General features: G+C 40.5%; 1 protein-coding gene across 1 annotated transcript in view; it reads left to right on the top strand.

Moving 5' to 3' along the window:
* The window catches only part of EXO1 (exonuclease 1), a 34,406-nt gene that overhangs the window by 5,451 nt on the left and 12,437 nt on the right, over nucleotides 1-16,518 (top strand). Inside the window, exons 4-9 of the mRNA XM_074988637.1 lie at nucleotides 3,224-3,361; nucleotides 4,417-4,629; nucleotides 6,541-6,728; nucleotides 7,239-7,335; nucleotides 9,815-10,043; nucleotides 11,893-12,142. Of these exons, the coding sequence (XP_074844738.1) occupies nucleotides 3,224-3,361; nucleotides 4,417-4,629; nucleotides 6,541-6,728; nucleotides 7,239-7,335; nucleotides 9,815-10,043; nucleotides 11,893-12,142 (1,115 nt within the window). The remainder of the gene's footprint in view (nucleotides 1-3,223; nucleotides 3,362-4,416; nucleotides 4,630-6,540; nucleotides 6,729-7,238; nucleotides 7,336-9,814; nucleotides 10,044-11,892; nucleotides 12,143-16,518) is intronic.

The raw sequence follows: 16,518 nt of genomic DNA, 5'->3' as shown, positions 1-16,518 counted from the left end.
AGCACAGCTTTGCTGACACACATGCTGCAGTGGGTCAGGGGCTGGCGCCAGGCAGCATGCAAAAAAAAAAAAAAAGGGGTCGGGGGGGGAGCAAGAAGGCATTTCTCAGGCTGTCATACTAACATGAGCCTGCGGCTATAGGCTCGCTGCTCCTGCTTGGAAATTCAGGTTGTTCCTGTTACTGGAGAGCAGCGACCAGAGCGCAGCACTGAGAGGGGCATTATGGGTTATATATGGGACACCTCTGAAGGCTAATAATGCTTCCACACTTGATTTGATTGAATTTCTGATTTTGAGCTTAATGCTACACCCATCAGGTGGCTGTGATTTTGTAATCTCGAGATCAGTGCACCCGAAATCAAGCTAATGGTCTTCATAGTGAAGATAGCTTGATTTTACCACATGACTAACTGATTTAAATTCAGTTTTTTCTTGTAATGTAGACCTAGCCCGAACTGCTTAAGAGTATTTCTACACTACCAAATTTCGTTTCTAAAAACTGTTTTTTGTTGACAAAACAGTGAGAGCATGCACACAGCAGTGCAAATTTTGTTGGGGAGAAGAGCCTATTTCAGTGACAAAAAAACTTCAGCCCCTAGGAGGAACCTTTTTTTTTTTCTTTTTTCCTGCCTTTATTGTCAACAAAGAGCCAGTGTAAATGCTGCTGTTCATTTTGTGAACAGAACTGCTTCTTTCAGTATCCCACAATGCCTGCTCTAATGAGTTTGCTTTGTGGTTTGATCTCTGCATGCTCCTCTGCCCTTTGAAAGCTCATGGAGGTATCTGACAGCAGTGTGCTGCTCCTTTTGAGAAACAAACAAAGAACAAATCGTCGGAATGCTCCTGTTCTCTCCTGCACTGGGAACACAGGAGCTAGCAGACTGCTGCTTCAGAGGAAGGAGAGGAGAAACTGCTGAGCTGCTTTGAGGCTCCTTAGCAGGGAGAGCTCACAGTGCTACTTACCATGCTGTTAATGACAGCAGAGGAGGTAGTGGGAGAACTTGGAGGGAATCGGGGATCAGCTCTGCCTTCCCACAACACTGTACTGTGGGATACATACCCATAGCGCATTGCTCACGCTGTTGATGATGGTGCCCGCAGTGTGGACATGAAGGCCGTTTCTACACAGGCAGCTTTCTTTGAAAGTGGCATGGTAATACATGGTTCAAAATATGTTAATGCGGCACGGATGCAAATTCCCTGTGCCTCATGAGCATATTTTGGGCCGTGTATTACCATGCGAGTTTCGAAGAAAGTGGCCTGTGTAGAAACGGCCGATATGTTGCCAGAGGAAGCAAAGGTGGAAACCTTCTGGCGATTTTTGTTTTAGCATTTTTTGGGTGTTGACCATTGTTCCCTGTGAGCTGTGCACTTGTGTGGCTGCTCAGGAGAGCTTCCAGTGCCAGCCAGCTAGGTTTGTTTTTTCCTAGTTGTGTACATTTGTGCATACCTTGATGCACATCGCAAGACTTATTCCGCACATAGATGGAAGGGTAAAGGGAACATTGGTGTTGACCTAAGTTTTGTTACCAAAACGTGGTAGTGTAGACTTAAGTGAAGTAATTTTTGAAAATGCAGGTTAAGGCTATATCTACACTACATGATAAAGTTGAATTTAAGGCAGTTAGCTTGATTTTACAATGTCATTGTCTTTGCTGCAAATACCATTAGGTTGATTTTAGGGAGCACTAAGTTTGATATTATAACTCCATGAGAAGCGACTCAACATTGTGTCAAGTTCAAATTATTGAGTTTGTCTTTTAATTGACTATATTAGTCTCCAGAGATGTCCTGTATGTATCTCACAATGCTCCACAATTGTCCACTCTTGCTGCTTCCATCTCTGCTGCTCTCCAGGTGCTCAGGAAGTCTATGAATTTGAATTCATCACCAGCAAGCCTGGAAAACTTAAAGGGTGCGCGGAAGCCTGAATTTCTTTTAGCCATTGCATCGGTAGCCATCATGTTGCATTGGTGGCCATTGCATCAGTATTTCTCTTATCATGAGTACTCAAGTTTGTGATCTGAGTTCTCAGGGTCACGAGAGCTCCAGCATGGACCCATCAGGAGATCATGTATCTCCTTGCTGTTTGGGGAGAGGAATTGGTGGTGGGCAGACTTTGACTGTCCAAGTGAAATGTGGACATTTGTGAAAAGATTTCACATAGGATGATTGATGGAGCTTATTCCTGGGATGCTCAGCAAAGCTGGGTGAAGGTGAAAGAGCTCAGGCAGGCTTATCACAAAGTTTGGGGAGCCAACAGGCAGTCCAGGTCATCTCCAAAGACCAGCTGGTATTATGAAAAGCTGGATGAGATTCTTGGGAGGCTCTCATGCTCGTGTTGCTGCTCTTCAGAACAGGGGCCAGCAAATTGCGCAAGTCTACTTTTATGGAACTTTGCATGCAAAAGTTCTGCACCCGCTGCTGGTTGTCTCAGGACTTCAAAATGATGTGGTCCCGTTAGTGTGTGCTGGTTTCATGAGTCCAAAACCGCTGCTCCACTGTAAGCACTGCATCCAGGGCGTCCAGCAATTCTAAAAGTTCTTGGTCTGCAATTGAGTGATTTCCTCTCCAACATCATCATCATCTCCTCAGCCCAGTGCCTTTGTAGTCAAAATATAAACTGCATGATATTCTGGGAAGTTGCCATAACAGTCTGTGCAGTGACTTGAAACATTCGAGGAGCCATGCTTGCACCAGTGCTCTGTTGGAGAAAATGTCATCTCCCATTAATTTTTCACATGGTTAGTGGGTGCTCTGAATTCTGAGTGTGCTTTGCATTCTGGGATAGTGGCATCAAATATCTACAAGCAATTGTGGCAGTTTTTTTCCCCACAACCTCCTAGTCCAAAACCCCCCAGAATGGAACAAGGTGAAGGCACTGTGGGATTGGTACCCACAATGCATTGCTCACGCAGTCGAACTTGTATAAGGCAACGGAGATGCGATAAGTCAACACGGCGAAATGGTAGTTTGACTTTCCAGAACACTTGTGGACCATTAACTTCAAGTTTATAAGATTGAGGTTAAAAAGTCAGTTATTAAATGTTGATTTTTTTATTTCATACTGTAGACATAGCCTAAGTTACTGAGGCACTTTTGAAAATTGTAACCACACTGCCTAGCAAAATAAGACCTAATTCTGTCAGAAGTCTATATGCTGTTGCTGTTCAGTAGTAGTAATGTTCATTCTTAAATTGTTCTTTCACTTGTTTGTATATAGGCTGCTCGTGCCCAAGGAGTTGATTGTGTGGTTGCTCCATATGAAGCTGATGCTCAGTTGGCCTACCTTAATAAAACTGGCATGGTAGAAGCTATAATTACAGAGGACTCGGATCTTTTAGCTTTTGGTTGTAAAAAGGTAACAAAAATAAAAATAGCTCTTACATCTCACTCTAACTTTAAAGCACTTTATAAACTAATTGTCTGAATAAACTTGTGAAGTACATAAATACAGTTATTGTCTTGTCACAGGAAAAATGATGCACAGAGACAAAGGGTCAAATTCAACCTTGGTTTTCCATTAAGTGCTACAAACTAATAAATATTTATTTTATCAGTGCCCATAATATGGTATGTGATTTCCAAACTGAGAAAGCAAAGTGCCAGAGGTGCTCATATAGCTGAAAATGAACCAAAGTTTTAAAAAAAACAAAAAAACAAAAAAAAAACCACTACTACCATGTAATTACTGTATTAATGTGTGTCTATAGTCTGGAAGCAGGAATCTGCAAATAGAGGTGTACTTCGGTGCCACTAGTAGGTCAGAAAAGCTACACGTAATTCTATGACCTCAACCCTGCCTCTCAAAACTATCACAAAATATTCTACTTGTGGCTTTTCTGCAGAAGGTCTGCATAGCAATCTCCTCTTTCTTAACACACTAACACATGCTTTCTGTACTGGTTATGGAGTTTCTGTCAGGCAACCCTGCTGTGTACCTTCCAGAACTGAGGTTCTGAGAGCAAGTGCAATAGTTATGATAAACTTCACAAGCTAATCTACTATGTATATGAGAAACTTTGTGTGTCTGTCTGTCTGTGTCCATCCATCCTTATGTGAGTCCATTTGTTCAAGATCTCCTAAGTGGTAAAAACTAGGTATTCAGCTTCCTCTTACCATAACTTGAAGCAAGGTCAGACACCGTGCCATAGAGCCCTTCTGCGTTGTGGAGTAGTTGCTGACTGAACTACATGGTTCTCTCCTGTCCACTCACTGGCCCTGGCCTGGCCACAGGGAGAAGTTATTTGGTGGCCTGTAGAGCCCTGGGCTGGCCCTGGCCACAGGCAAAGCTGAGTAAAGTCTTCTAGTAATGTAATAAATGTCTATGTGGGATTAAGCTTTGATTCACCTGTGTGTATAAAATACAATCAGATCAGAATTAGTGTTACTACTCACTCTCCTTCTTATTTCAAGGTGTTTCTGAAAATTGACAAGTTTGGAAATGGGTTAGAGATTGACCAGGCTCGTCTAGGAAAGTGTAAACAGCTTGGGGATGTATTTACAGAGGAGAAATTCCGTTACATGTGCATTCTCTCTGGTTGTGATTACCTTCCTTCGCTTCATGGAATTGGGTTAGCTAAAGCATGCAAGCTATTAAAACTGGCCAACAATCCTGATATTATAAAGGTAATGTATGCGCAGATTTATAAATAAAACATTCATCATACGCAAAGTCTTTAAAAATCCTAATACACAAATCTGAAGGGTTTGGAGAAGAGTGCTCTCCTTATCTACCTGCAATTTTAAGGTGATCATCAAAGGAAATACTCCACTGACATTGGAGGCTGGTTGGTATTTCACTAATATAACAGTACAGGTTTTACGTCCCTGGTCCGCATCTTCAGGACCTGAGTGGTCTCAACCAGAGATTTTGCTGGATCAGGGGAGGTCATTCCCTTTCTGGCCTCTGGCTGTACTCCCAGGCTTCCTTCCCAGAGGATTGGTTTAGCTTGGAATTGCATTTTCTTTGTTCAACTTTTTGTGGGCAATATGGAAGAAGAGAATTCTTGAGGAATGATTAAACATGAAACCTCACTGTTATTTTGCAGGCATGGTAGCCCTAGTGCAGCAAATCAAAATTCACTTACTTTCAACTTGAACTATTTACTTGCTTCAGATTAAACACTGGCTTAAGTGCTGCTTCTTGTTCTGGACCTGTGAGTGCTGTTCTTTTCTATTTCACAAATATTAAGAGGGCATTTATTAAAACTATTTGACTAGCTAATCAAGCTTTATTAATATCAGAAGGAATTATTGTAAATTTTCAATTGTTTAATCACAATTTCCACCCTTTAGACAAAACTGTACTTTCTTTAAAAAGAAGCTAAGTATTAGTAGCTTAATTCAACAGTGAAATTTGTACCAGAAAAGCTATCATTTGCTAATATTTCATGTGAAGCATTTCAACAGTAATATAAGCAACAAGCATGCAGTGTGTGAAACAGCATTTGTATTTCTCATTGCAGTGAGTTACACTGAAAAATAATCAGAATGAAAGCAGAAGAAATACTTCTAAAATATGTTCTCTGCCTTCTCTGTTTTCTCATGTTTTTCAGTTTAGTTACTTTCCATACAAAATTTGCCTGCATATTGAAATGCATCCTTTTCAATAAACTCATCCAAAGCTTAACTACTAGTTAGTGAATTCATGGGAACCATCAAAAAAGTACCTAAATCCAATGTATATATTGGAAAAACTGTTTAAATATTAAGTCAGTATTCTTGTTGATTTAAAAACAGCTACTGAAGGATTTCTGAAATCTTATGAGCCTTCCTTTTGTCCTACATTTAATTTTTTAGCTCAGAGTTTGAAGGTGGAAGAGAGGAGGGTGAGCTAGAACAGGGGTGAGCAAAGTAGGGGGTGGACCCATTCAGGAGGGTGTGACATTTCATCAGGGGTAAAGCATGATCTGCTGCTGGGTCTCAGGCTCATCCGTCTAATTAAAATATTGAAATGTTGCTGTTTTTATGTATGTCTATTCACATTTATATACTCATTAACATTTTTACATTCTGCGTACTTATTTTCCTACATGTATTACAGGGGTTTTCTTTCGTTTGAACATAACCAAAATTTCTGTAGTTTGGATTATATTAGACAGGTTGGGGTGAAGGGAGAGTGCTGCTAATTGCAGGGACAAAAAGTGGGACCCAACATAAAAAGTGTTCTCACCCCTGAACTAGAAAAAAAGGAACCATTTTACATGTACCTCAGGTCCATCAATCTTGCACTCTAATTCAAACCCTTAATGAAGATGGAGTACCTATTGCTAATGCTATGTTAGATATAAAGGGAAAATCTGATGGAGGGTTCAAGGAGGTTAGCAGTGTGGTAGGCATTATGAAGGCTGTTTGTTAATTTAAAGTGTGTGTGAAGCCTGTTCTGTTTTATTCCTTATCCACCAATTCCTTCTACTGTCTATCAGCAGCTTTCCATTTAATCTCCACTAAGATATTTGAAATAATACTTTGAAGACATGCATGATACTGCATCTCCTTCGACTGGAACTGACAAAGCCATGATGTTGTTGTTGGCAGGTTATTAAGAAAATTGGGCAGTACTTGAAGATGAATATAACTGTATCAGAAGAGTACATAGAGGGATTTATTCGAGCCAATAATACTTTCCTTTATCAATTGGTTTTTGACCCCATCAAAAGGAAACTTGTTCCTCTGAATGCTTATGATGACAGCGTTGATCCAGAAACACTAATTTATGCAGGGCGGTATCCTTTCTGCATTGGGATACTATGGGGAACGATGTGGTGGCGTGGATTTCTTCTTTTCCTTTCCGTTGCAATTTTCTCCATTTTTATACAGGATGCTTTTATTTGGTCAGTCAGCCTCGCAAAAGGTAGTCTGTCTTCCTTAGCTTTTTTTAAGCATTGCAGTCATCAGGAAACAACTTGCAGAAATTGGAAAAACCCTTTGTTGTAAAACCACAAATATGGCTTAAGTTGGCTTAACTTTAGACTGAATTCAGGTTTAAGCCATTTTGACTTCTTTGAGACAGTGTATACCATGTGTGAAAAGATACATGGTGTCTCTCCCTTTAGCCATGGTTAGGCAAATGGAAGAGAGGCCTAATATAGTCTTTTTTTTTTGGATGCTTACTCTTGGAATTGTTGTAACAGTATATTTTAATACAGAAATTAGAGTAGAAGTTGTAATTTGTCATAGTATTTTATATTTACCATACCAATATTCAGATTATCTCCTTAATTTGGTTGATTTAGATATATTGGTGATGCTACTGCTTTTCAAATTGCTCTTGGCAATAAAGATATTGATACAATGGAACAAATTGATGACTACAACCCTGAGGCATCACAGGTAACATTGTTTTTTAAAACATTTGACATGGGATTTTGAGAGACCATCGGAATTACAAGGGAAAGTGTGGTTGAATGTAACAAGGTGTACAAGCTGATTTGTTGTTGCAACAGATGTTTATGTATATGAATGTATGCAAGAAATCTGGACTAATAAGGCTCAAGCAACAACAGAATACAAATTTTTGGATCCGTCCTAGATATGTAAAATCCTAATAATAAAAGAGGGCGGGTAGCCAGAGAGGCCACTCCAGTCTGGTTGGGTTGGAGTGGATGCCTGCTGTAGAGAGGAGCTCCTCTGGCTGGACTGGAGCACTCTTGCATGTGGTGCTCCTGGGAGGGCCTGCTGTAGACAAGAGTTGCTTTAGGTTTGTTGGAGCAAACCCTGACCACAGCAGGCCATGCAGGGCTGGAGGGCTACTCCAGCCCCCATTGGTTAACAATAACCATTAAGCTTCATCCATTTAGGCTGAGGTTTACTGGTTAAATGTTAACATGCCTAGTTCAGCTCAGTCTTGATCATTAATGTTTTGAAAAGGATCCTGTATGAAGGTGACACACAACTTCCCAAAATAATTTTTGTAATTATTTCAAACTTTTTGGAACTTCTGAGAAATTTTTAAATGGGATTCATATTTATTAGTATCTTTTGCTGTTTCCTTTCCCAGTAAAATATAACAATTTAATGCCCATTCTGTCACAATGAAGGGTTCTGATTTAGGAAAGTGCTTAATTCTGTGCTTGTGCTCCTTTGAAGTCAGTGGCATTTAGCATTTGTTTAAAGGCTTCCCTTAATTTGAACTATTAACAGTTTTCTGGGTTCAAGAAGCCTTCTGAAATTAAGTGTGGGAAAGAGATCAGCAGATTTGAAAGGTTTTAAAAATATTGAAAAATATCTTCAATGAAACAATTCACTTTTTAAAAAAAAAAAAATCTTTTTTCCCCGCTTCAGTTTAAATATGATTTTGGCAGCTGGTTGACAGCTCATAAATGGCAAGAGCTAGAACAGTGCTTTTTTGAATGCAGAGATTTAACCCTTCAGCTAGTATAACACTAAAACCTTAAAATATAATTTTTTTCTGAAGGCAACTGTTGCAAACATCTTACAATTGAACTTATCAAAGGAAGAAAGATAGTAAGTTGAGTGATTGTAGTTTTTAGATCCCATTGTTTTATGCACTGCCGAAACTTGACTCTGCTTTGTGTGGTGCGCACAACTGTTTTTCTTGTTCTAATTATTACTGAGATAGTAGACCTTACAGTTCTTTAGACCAGTCAAGCTTTTCTGCACTAGTCCAGAATTTGAATATGCCCGGAATTTTCAATTTGTAGATTAAGGTTTTTGGTTGCAAGGCAAAAAGTATTCCATTAAGCTATTTCAGAAATATAATGAATAAAGTCCTTCATGATGACAAGCAAAGGAATGGTACTTAAACACCGTATATGCTACAAAGAGTCTAGTGACCTTGTTTGAGTCAAAGGAAATATACTTCAGTTTACAGGGGATGGTGGAGAGAGAAGGAAATAAATTGGTTAGAACATCTTTATTAGCGGCTTTTGTCATGTGACATCTGCCATTGACATAAGATGTCCAGAATCACCTGATTTGATTGACTGTAGGGGAAATGTCATCCATGGGACATGTGCTAAAATAAATGTTTATATTCTTCATTTTGATGTGGAAACGTATTGCTTGTGAAAGTCGGGGGCTAACAATGGAAAGAAGATGGCATTTTGTCAACTTTTCCCCAAGCTACTGCCAATGCTCTTTCTTCCTCACCTAAGATGCCCCTTTGCCAATCCTGGGAAATTCTTTGTAAGAGATAACTGCAACATTTTTGTGGCTTTTATAACTTGGCTGTATGTATTCTAAGGATCATTACACTAGCATCCCTGCACTTTTATCCTATGCAGCGTTTGTACCCAGGCATCCAGAGAGGAAAGACTGCATCACTTTACTTCCAGTATTAAGTCACCATATTTCTAGTTGTCCTTCACAAACTAAAATCTTAAACTGTTTCAAACCATCTGCTTTTTAACTTCTATTTCCATATTGATTCAAAAAGGATTAATTAAAGGTCTACTTGTGGAAATAGCTAGTTCGAGTAATCTCTAAAAATATTGGGCTATCGCACTTACTACATTTAACTTGAGGAAAAATATTTCCTTTAGTTATTTTTATAACAGAGATTAAAAGTTGAGTTTTGACTGTTCTGCCTCTTTTTATATCTGTCCTAGACTAGCAATCAGCCACACTTTTTTGAAGGGAAAAAGGTGTGGCAGCATAAACATTTTTTATTATGGAAACTATTGCAAAATGTCGATATGGGGAGAATAAAATGTGAATGAGGAGCCGACATATCTGTTATAGTTGTATAAATGTGAAATCATCTTGATACTGAATCATTGGTTGAACAAATTTCTCTCCAATACGTTTGTCCTCTCCTCCTTTTTATTTTATTGTATTTTATTTTTTGTAGTCTTTACGGCCAAGAAGTCATGGCTGGAACGATAGAGCTGCCAGTCAGAAGCTATGCTGTGTAAATAGCATTTGGAGTAGAGACTACAAGTCGGGCCGTAATACAGGCATTACCAAACATACAACACCTTTACTAGAGAAATCAATGACCAAAGGCATGGAGAAGATAATCAGTATTAAAGGCTTAAAACTACCAAGCAAGGAACTACTAGTTAAAAGATCAAGAAGTGGTATGTTTCTTTACACAAAATTATCAAGATAAAAAGGGAACCTTTTTAAAGATGAATTGAAGACTTGAAGTTGAAAATTCCACCTTAGGTTTATCTTTATTTGAAGACTATTAACTGTATGCGTTGTCTAAACATGTACAATGAACTTTTCATATACAGCATTCTGTCATCCAGAATTATCAAATAACTGACATTTTAATCATAAGTAAATTTTAGTAGTTTTCCATGAGTACAGTATAGTCAAAGTAAATACAAATAAATACAGCAAATACAGTATGTTTACAGTGTACAATACTACTGTTGGTCTACAAGGTACTCTGCATACATGTTTGTTTGTTTGTTTGTTTGTTTGTTGTTTTCCTTTAGTGTTCTGCATTGCATTGCTATATTATCAAGAATATTTGATTATCAGGCAATCTCCCAGGGACTGTCAGATATGAAAGAGTTAACTGTATTGTAGGACTGAGAAGACAATACTACAATACTAAAACTAAGTGTAACAAATGGATTTATGGTTATAGGCTTTTCAGTAATATTTAAGTTTAACCTGGGTGTTTTAAAAAGTTTAGCCATGAAAGCAATTTCATCCTGTGAAATTTCTAATCATATTTCTTGGAGTTATTTAAAAAAATCTGTTTTATTTCAAATGATATACTGGTTTTGTTAATTTTATAATGGATATTGCGGGACTCTCTGTCACGTGGTTGGACACAGGCAGAGCACCCACAGGGGTGACAAATCATGGATAGAGCCTAACTATGGAAGTCCAGACCTCAGAAGTTGAACCTGTATATGCAACTCCTTCTTACATTACATCTTCAAGATCCTTGAACATATTGTCTGTTCCCATTGCCTAGACACTCCGTCTTCCTGTTTTCCCATGGTATTCTTTTGGTTTCCTTTTCTGTTCTCCTGAAGCTACTCTTACCAGGATAACTGATGAGCTATTGCTACTTACATGAAAGGGGCACGGCTCTGTTTTTCCTGTGCTTGGTATATGTAGTGTCTTCACTGGAGTTCTCTACTTCATCCTCTTCCAACCCATTCCTCTGCTAAGCCTTTGTCATTTCTTGCCCTGGCTTCTGTGACATTCTCCCCTTCAGCTTTTCTCATACCCAGGTTATCAAAAATTCTGCTTGTAAGGTAGATTCTTGCATCTTTTTACTGTTTTGCTTACTATTTCAAACTCAAGATTCAAGGCCTTACGTAATCTTGCCAGTTTAACTCTCAGCCCTTTATGTTCCACATGCTCATGCTGTCTTGATATTGTCTCACATCTTTCAGGCCTAGATGTGTTGATCACTTTGTCCCTTTCTTGGTTTTAGACTCTCTGTTGAGCTTGGCATAGGCTTTCAGTAGTTGTTATCCAAGCATATAGTCTCTTTTTCTGTTCAATACCATTTTTTTCGTGATCCTTCCTATATTGTTTCCTTGCTGAGTTTCCTCACGACCATTTTTTTCCCCCCAGACTGTTTCCTCTGTCTCTCTCTCTGTATATACTCCAATGTAGTGTGGAATGTTTTTGTTTCTGGTAAGTACTGAGTGTGTTTTTAGTGTATTTATAAATGATCAGTAGTAATTCTGGAATTGTATCTCAATGTGATCTGTAGTGTGTTACATTGTAAAAACGTGTACCCCCCCACACCAACATTTGTGTTTAACGACAGTCTCTTAAATTTCTATATCATTCTTAAATTAATCTGTTTTCTGGTTTGTTAGAATAGAAAGTGTCATAATGCTCAATTCAGCTCATTTCATACTATCTGGGAGAGTTCATTCTACAGAGCGTTTCTGCAAGTGATATTAAACTTTATGAAAATTTTATTCTTTCTATTACTTATTTATTTAGAAGAGTTGTCAGATGGAGATCTGCTGAGTCAGTATTCGTTTTCAAAAGCAAAAAGGCCCAAGGAAGAAAACAGTGAAGAGGGTGAGCCACAGAAGGCTGTCTCTGCAGTTGCGATGATTCATGCTTCGGGGGACTCTTTCAGTAAAGAAAGCTCAAACACCCCACATAAAGTCAGGAACAAATTTGCATCCTTTCTGCAGAGGAAAAGAGAGGAGAATGGTGCTGTTGTTGTTCCAGGGACCAGAAGCAGGCATGTTTTTAAATCACTGTTTTAAGGAGTAATATTATACAAAAATGTCAAGATTAAATTGTCATGGACTTCTAAGAATTTAACAATTCCCACTTTTTCCAACTTTTACTCTTCATTATCCGTATTACAGTAGTGCTTGAGACCTCCTGTGGAGGTCACAGACTCTTTGGCTGTGTCCGCACTACAAATGTGTTCTGTCGAGAAGCTGTTGACAGAACGTAGCAGTTTCTTGGGAGCATTGAGTCGCTCCCATATGAGGCATAACGCCTCTGTCAACAAAACAATAGTGTAGATCAGTGGTTTCCAAACTTTTTGGCATCGTGCCCCCCTTTTGATTTTTGGGAAACCCTTATGCCCCCTTGCCCCCCCCTTCATTACCATCACCCAACCCCCCTTTTAATAAAAAATTCAATTTGTAATTTAAAATAAACACAAAAACTTGATATAAAATGTTACTTAAAATTAAAAATAAGCACAAATAGTTTTTCTTGGCCCCTTGCAGGCTCCTGGCACAGCTTCAGCTAGCCAGTTACCTGAGCACCATGCCAGCTGCCAGAGCTGACCACAACAGTTGCCTGCCCGCTTGAGACCTGCACTGCCACAGCCATCCACCAGCCGTCTGCCCACTGGCTGCCTGAGCCCTGGTGCTGCTGGGTCCAGCTTCATGCCCACCGGCCGTCTGCCCCAGCCATGGGCCAGCTGCTTGAGCTGCCCACCCAAGCCCTATGCTGCCAGGGCTAGCTGCCAGCCCAAGCCGCCTGATCCCTGCAGTGCTGGGGCCAGCTGCCCAGGCACTGTGATTCCCACAAGCAGACTGGCCACCTGAGTTCCGCAAGCCCTGTGAGCCACCCACCCGAGCCCCTCCCATCCCACAAAGCCAGGTACCACCAGCCCCTTGCTCTTACCCCATCCCCCTCACCTGAGCCAGGCACCCCCAGCCTCCCATCTATCCCGTCCTCCTCACCTGCACAACCAACACTCAGTTATGTTTGCAGGAGGCAGCTAGCTCCACATGGGCCTTCTCCGGCTGCCTGCTTTTTTTATAGTGGCTGTGCCGGGTCACCCATGTAAAATGGGAAGGGCTGAGAGCTGGAAGCAAAGGCCAGTTCTTTCTTCAGGTGGGTTGAATGGTTGCGGGGTGGCTGGGTTGCTGTGTGCCCCCCTGAAATTTCTTCACGTCCCCTCACCCCCCAAGTTTGGGAAAACATGGTGTAGATGCACCAGGGGCCCTCTGTTGATGGAGAGGGCTTCTGGTTCACCGGGCAGCCCTTTTTTCACAGCTTGTGGTTGGCTGTTCTGTCAGTGGAGGGCTGAGCAGTCTGGCTGCTCTCTGTTGACAGAGGACGTTGACAGGGGGAGGCTCTTTTAGTTGTAGATGTGTTCTATTGGGAAATATGTCCTGACAGTAACTTCTGTCAACAAAACTCTAGTGTAGACCCAGCCCATACATTAGGCATGGTACAAACATAGCAAGAGACAGTCTTTACCCTGAAGACTATATCAAAAGATTTACAAAAGGTGGGAGCAGAATCATTGAACCAAAGGTGAAGTGATTTCTCCAGGGTCAAGAAGCAAATGAGAAATAAACCCAGATATAGAACCCCAGTGTCCTGTTTACTGGCCCTTAAGTAGTGGATTTACTGCGAAAACTTGGATGTGTATTAACTACACTTATGCATGCCATAGTATTTGAATGTTTCAGCTCTTTTTGATGAATTCATTGGTCTGTGCATTCTATAGAAGAATGAAAAATCCCTTTTGGCTTTGGTTTCATGTTTAATTTTCTTCATTTTAAGAGTGTATATTTTATATATGAGGCTAACAGAATATTGATGACAATCCAACTTCCAATCTTGGCTTTTAGCGTGCTGAGTCTGAGTAGTTTAGGAGAATATTGTTTGTGATATGACCGTCTAGGAAGGATTACTGCAAAACGGGTTCTCAGGGTCTCTTAATAGACCACAAGTTAAATGAGTCAAAAGTGTGACGTTTGCAAATAAACAAGCATCATTCTGGAATACCTTTACCAGAGTGGTGTAAGCGAGACGTGGGACGTAACTCCTCTCCACTCTGTGCTGATTAGGCCTCAGCTGGAGTATTCTATCCAGTTGTAGATGCCACATTTGAGAAAAGATGTGGGCAAATTGGAGAAGGTCCAGAGGAAAGCAACAAAAATTATTAAAGGTCTAGAAAATGTGAACAGTGTTCCCTCTAATTTTTTCCATCCATAGGCAAAATGAGGTTTGGTATGTGCACTAAGGCTTGTGTGGATGTGCACCAGCAATAGAAGCACAGGTTGCCCACTGTGAGTGACTGTGGGCACTGCTAATCAGTTGGCTGGCACCTGAATTTCGCTGACAAGTGCTCAGCTAACAGGGAACAGGAGAGCAGATAGAAAGAATTGGGTTTGTTTAGTCTAGAAAAGAGAAGACTTGAGAGGGGAGATGATAGCAGCTTTAAAGGACCTAAAAGTTTAACCCCCCGCCGCCAAAAAAAAAAGTGGAATAAAAAAACTATTCTCCTTAACCTCTAATTATATGACAACAAGCAATGGGCTCAAATTGCCGCAAGGGAAGTTGAGGTTGGATATAAGGAACTACCTCCTCTTAAAATCTCCAGGGACAGAGATTCTGCAACCTCTCTGGACAACTTATTCCAGAGTTTAACCATCCTGACAAACACCTGTTGGGGTGGTCTTGGAGGTGCTTGATCCTGCCATGTGGGCGGGGGACTGGATTTGCTGACCTCTAAAGGTTCCTTCCAGTTCTAGTATTCTCTGATTCTGTGATATGAAGTAGGACAACACAAGGTTTCTAATGTCTCCCATTGAGATCTCATGGATGCAGTCTGCCCTCCAGACACTAGTCAGTCTAGCTTTCTCAGGCTTGATCGTATCTGCTTGTGTGCAGATTTCATAAAGTAGACAATGTGTGGCTGCAGTAAACTTGCATTACACACGTGATGCTGGGCTTTCTTGCCATTTTTGTATGGTTATTTCTTCTTGGAAAAGAATCGGAAGCTGACCTAATATACTAGGGCACGTACAGTAAAATCCGTGTTATCTGGCACATTCTGCTAACCAGCACTTGGGGCAGCTGCCCAGGGACTGGCTACTGTGCTAGGCCAGACATTGTGGGGCAGTCCCCCATCTGTCCCAGCCAGGGCCAGCTGCTACAAGGCCAGCTTCCTGGCCAGCCTCCCCCACCCTCCCTCGGGCCCAGCAGACTCTGGACAACTGCTGTGGGCCCAGCTTTGTGGCCAACGCAATTTGCAGTGGAGGTGTTTTCCTGGCATGGGGGTGGCAGAGCAAGGCCAGCTACACTGCTGAGGTTAGCAGCAGCGGGGTGGCTCCCCAAGCTCTCTGGAGCAGGCCTGACCTCCCCACTAGGGTCAAGTGAGAGGGGCAAGTGACCCCTCTCAGCTAACCAGAAAATTTGATTATCTAGCAACCTCTGTTCCCTAGAGTTTGAGTAATCAAGCTTCTACTGTAGTAAAGTGTCTGGTTTTACTGTAACTGCAGAGTATGACAAGACTGTTGTAAAACTTAGTTGTCTCTGAGGGGTAGCCATGTTAGTCTGTAGCTTCACAAGTAACAAGCTATCCTGTAGCAATTTAGAAACTAACTTTCTTAGGTCATGAACTTAAAACAGATATATATTTAACCAATGTTCCATGATATAATGAACTACGGAGGTTTATTGGAAATTGATAGTATTTAATTTCCAGGTTATACAATAATAGCAATTCTAAACATAGCTTCAGTATTATACCAGGAATAGAAGTAATTAATCCAGGAAGAGCATGGTTAGTTCCTTGATTCTGAGCTTTGCAAACAGTCCTCTCATTTTCTGTGCCTCTGTTATGCATAATTGATATCAAAGCAAACCCTTTAACTTATACATTGTATTATTTCACATAAATGTTTGCAAGCATGTTTTAGAAAAAGTTCTTAAAGAATTTATCAGCAGGGTCCTGTGACTCTGCTAGGAATGTGGCAAGACAGAATTGCACAGCATCCTGCTTTGTCATCCATCCCCAGAAACCACAATTTGCTAGTTGTTTTCTCCAAGATGGAACTCAGTGTCATAAAGAGCTTAAATGAGGCTGTGGCAGTAGTCTCAAGTAGTAACGGTCAAACTTGGAAGGACAGGATAAGTTCTCGCTCACTCCTGTTGTGATCTTATGCAAAATTATCTGTCCAGTTATGTATGTATGTGTCTCATATTACCAAAATGTCTGAGCTAATTATCATAAGGAATGTATCACCATACTTGATAGGGCATTAGAGAAGTATTATTCTCATTTACAAATAGAGAACTGCAATATAGAAAGATTAAGCCCCAACTCCTGAAAACATTTTACTTATGTGCATAATG

Source organism: Carettochelys insculpta, chromosome 3 (genome assembly GCF_033958435.1).
Source record: "Carettochelys insculpta isolate YL-2023 chromosome 3, ASM3395843v1, whole genome shotgun sequence".
Taxonomy (NCBI): Eukaryota; Metazoa; Chordata; order Testudines; family Carettochelyidae; genus Carettochelys; species Carettochelys insculpta.
Note: the sequence above shows the minus strand (reverse complement) of the source record. Positions and strands in the feature narration are given on the sequence as shown.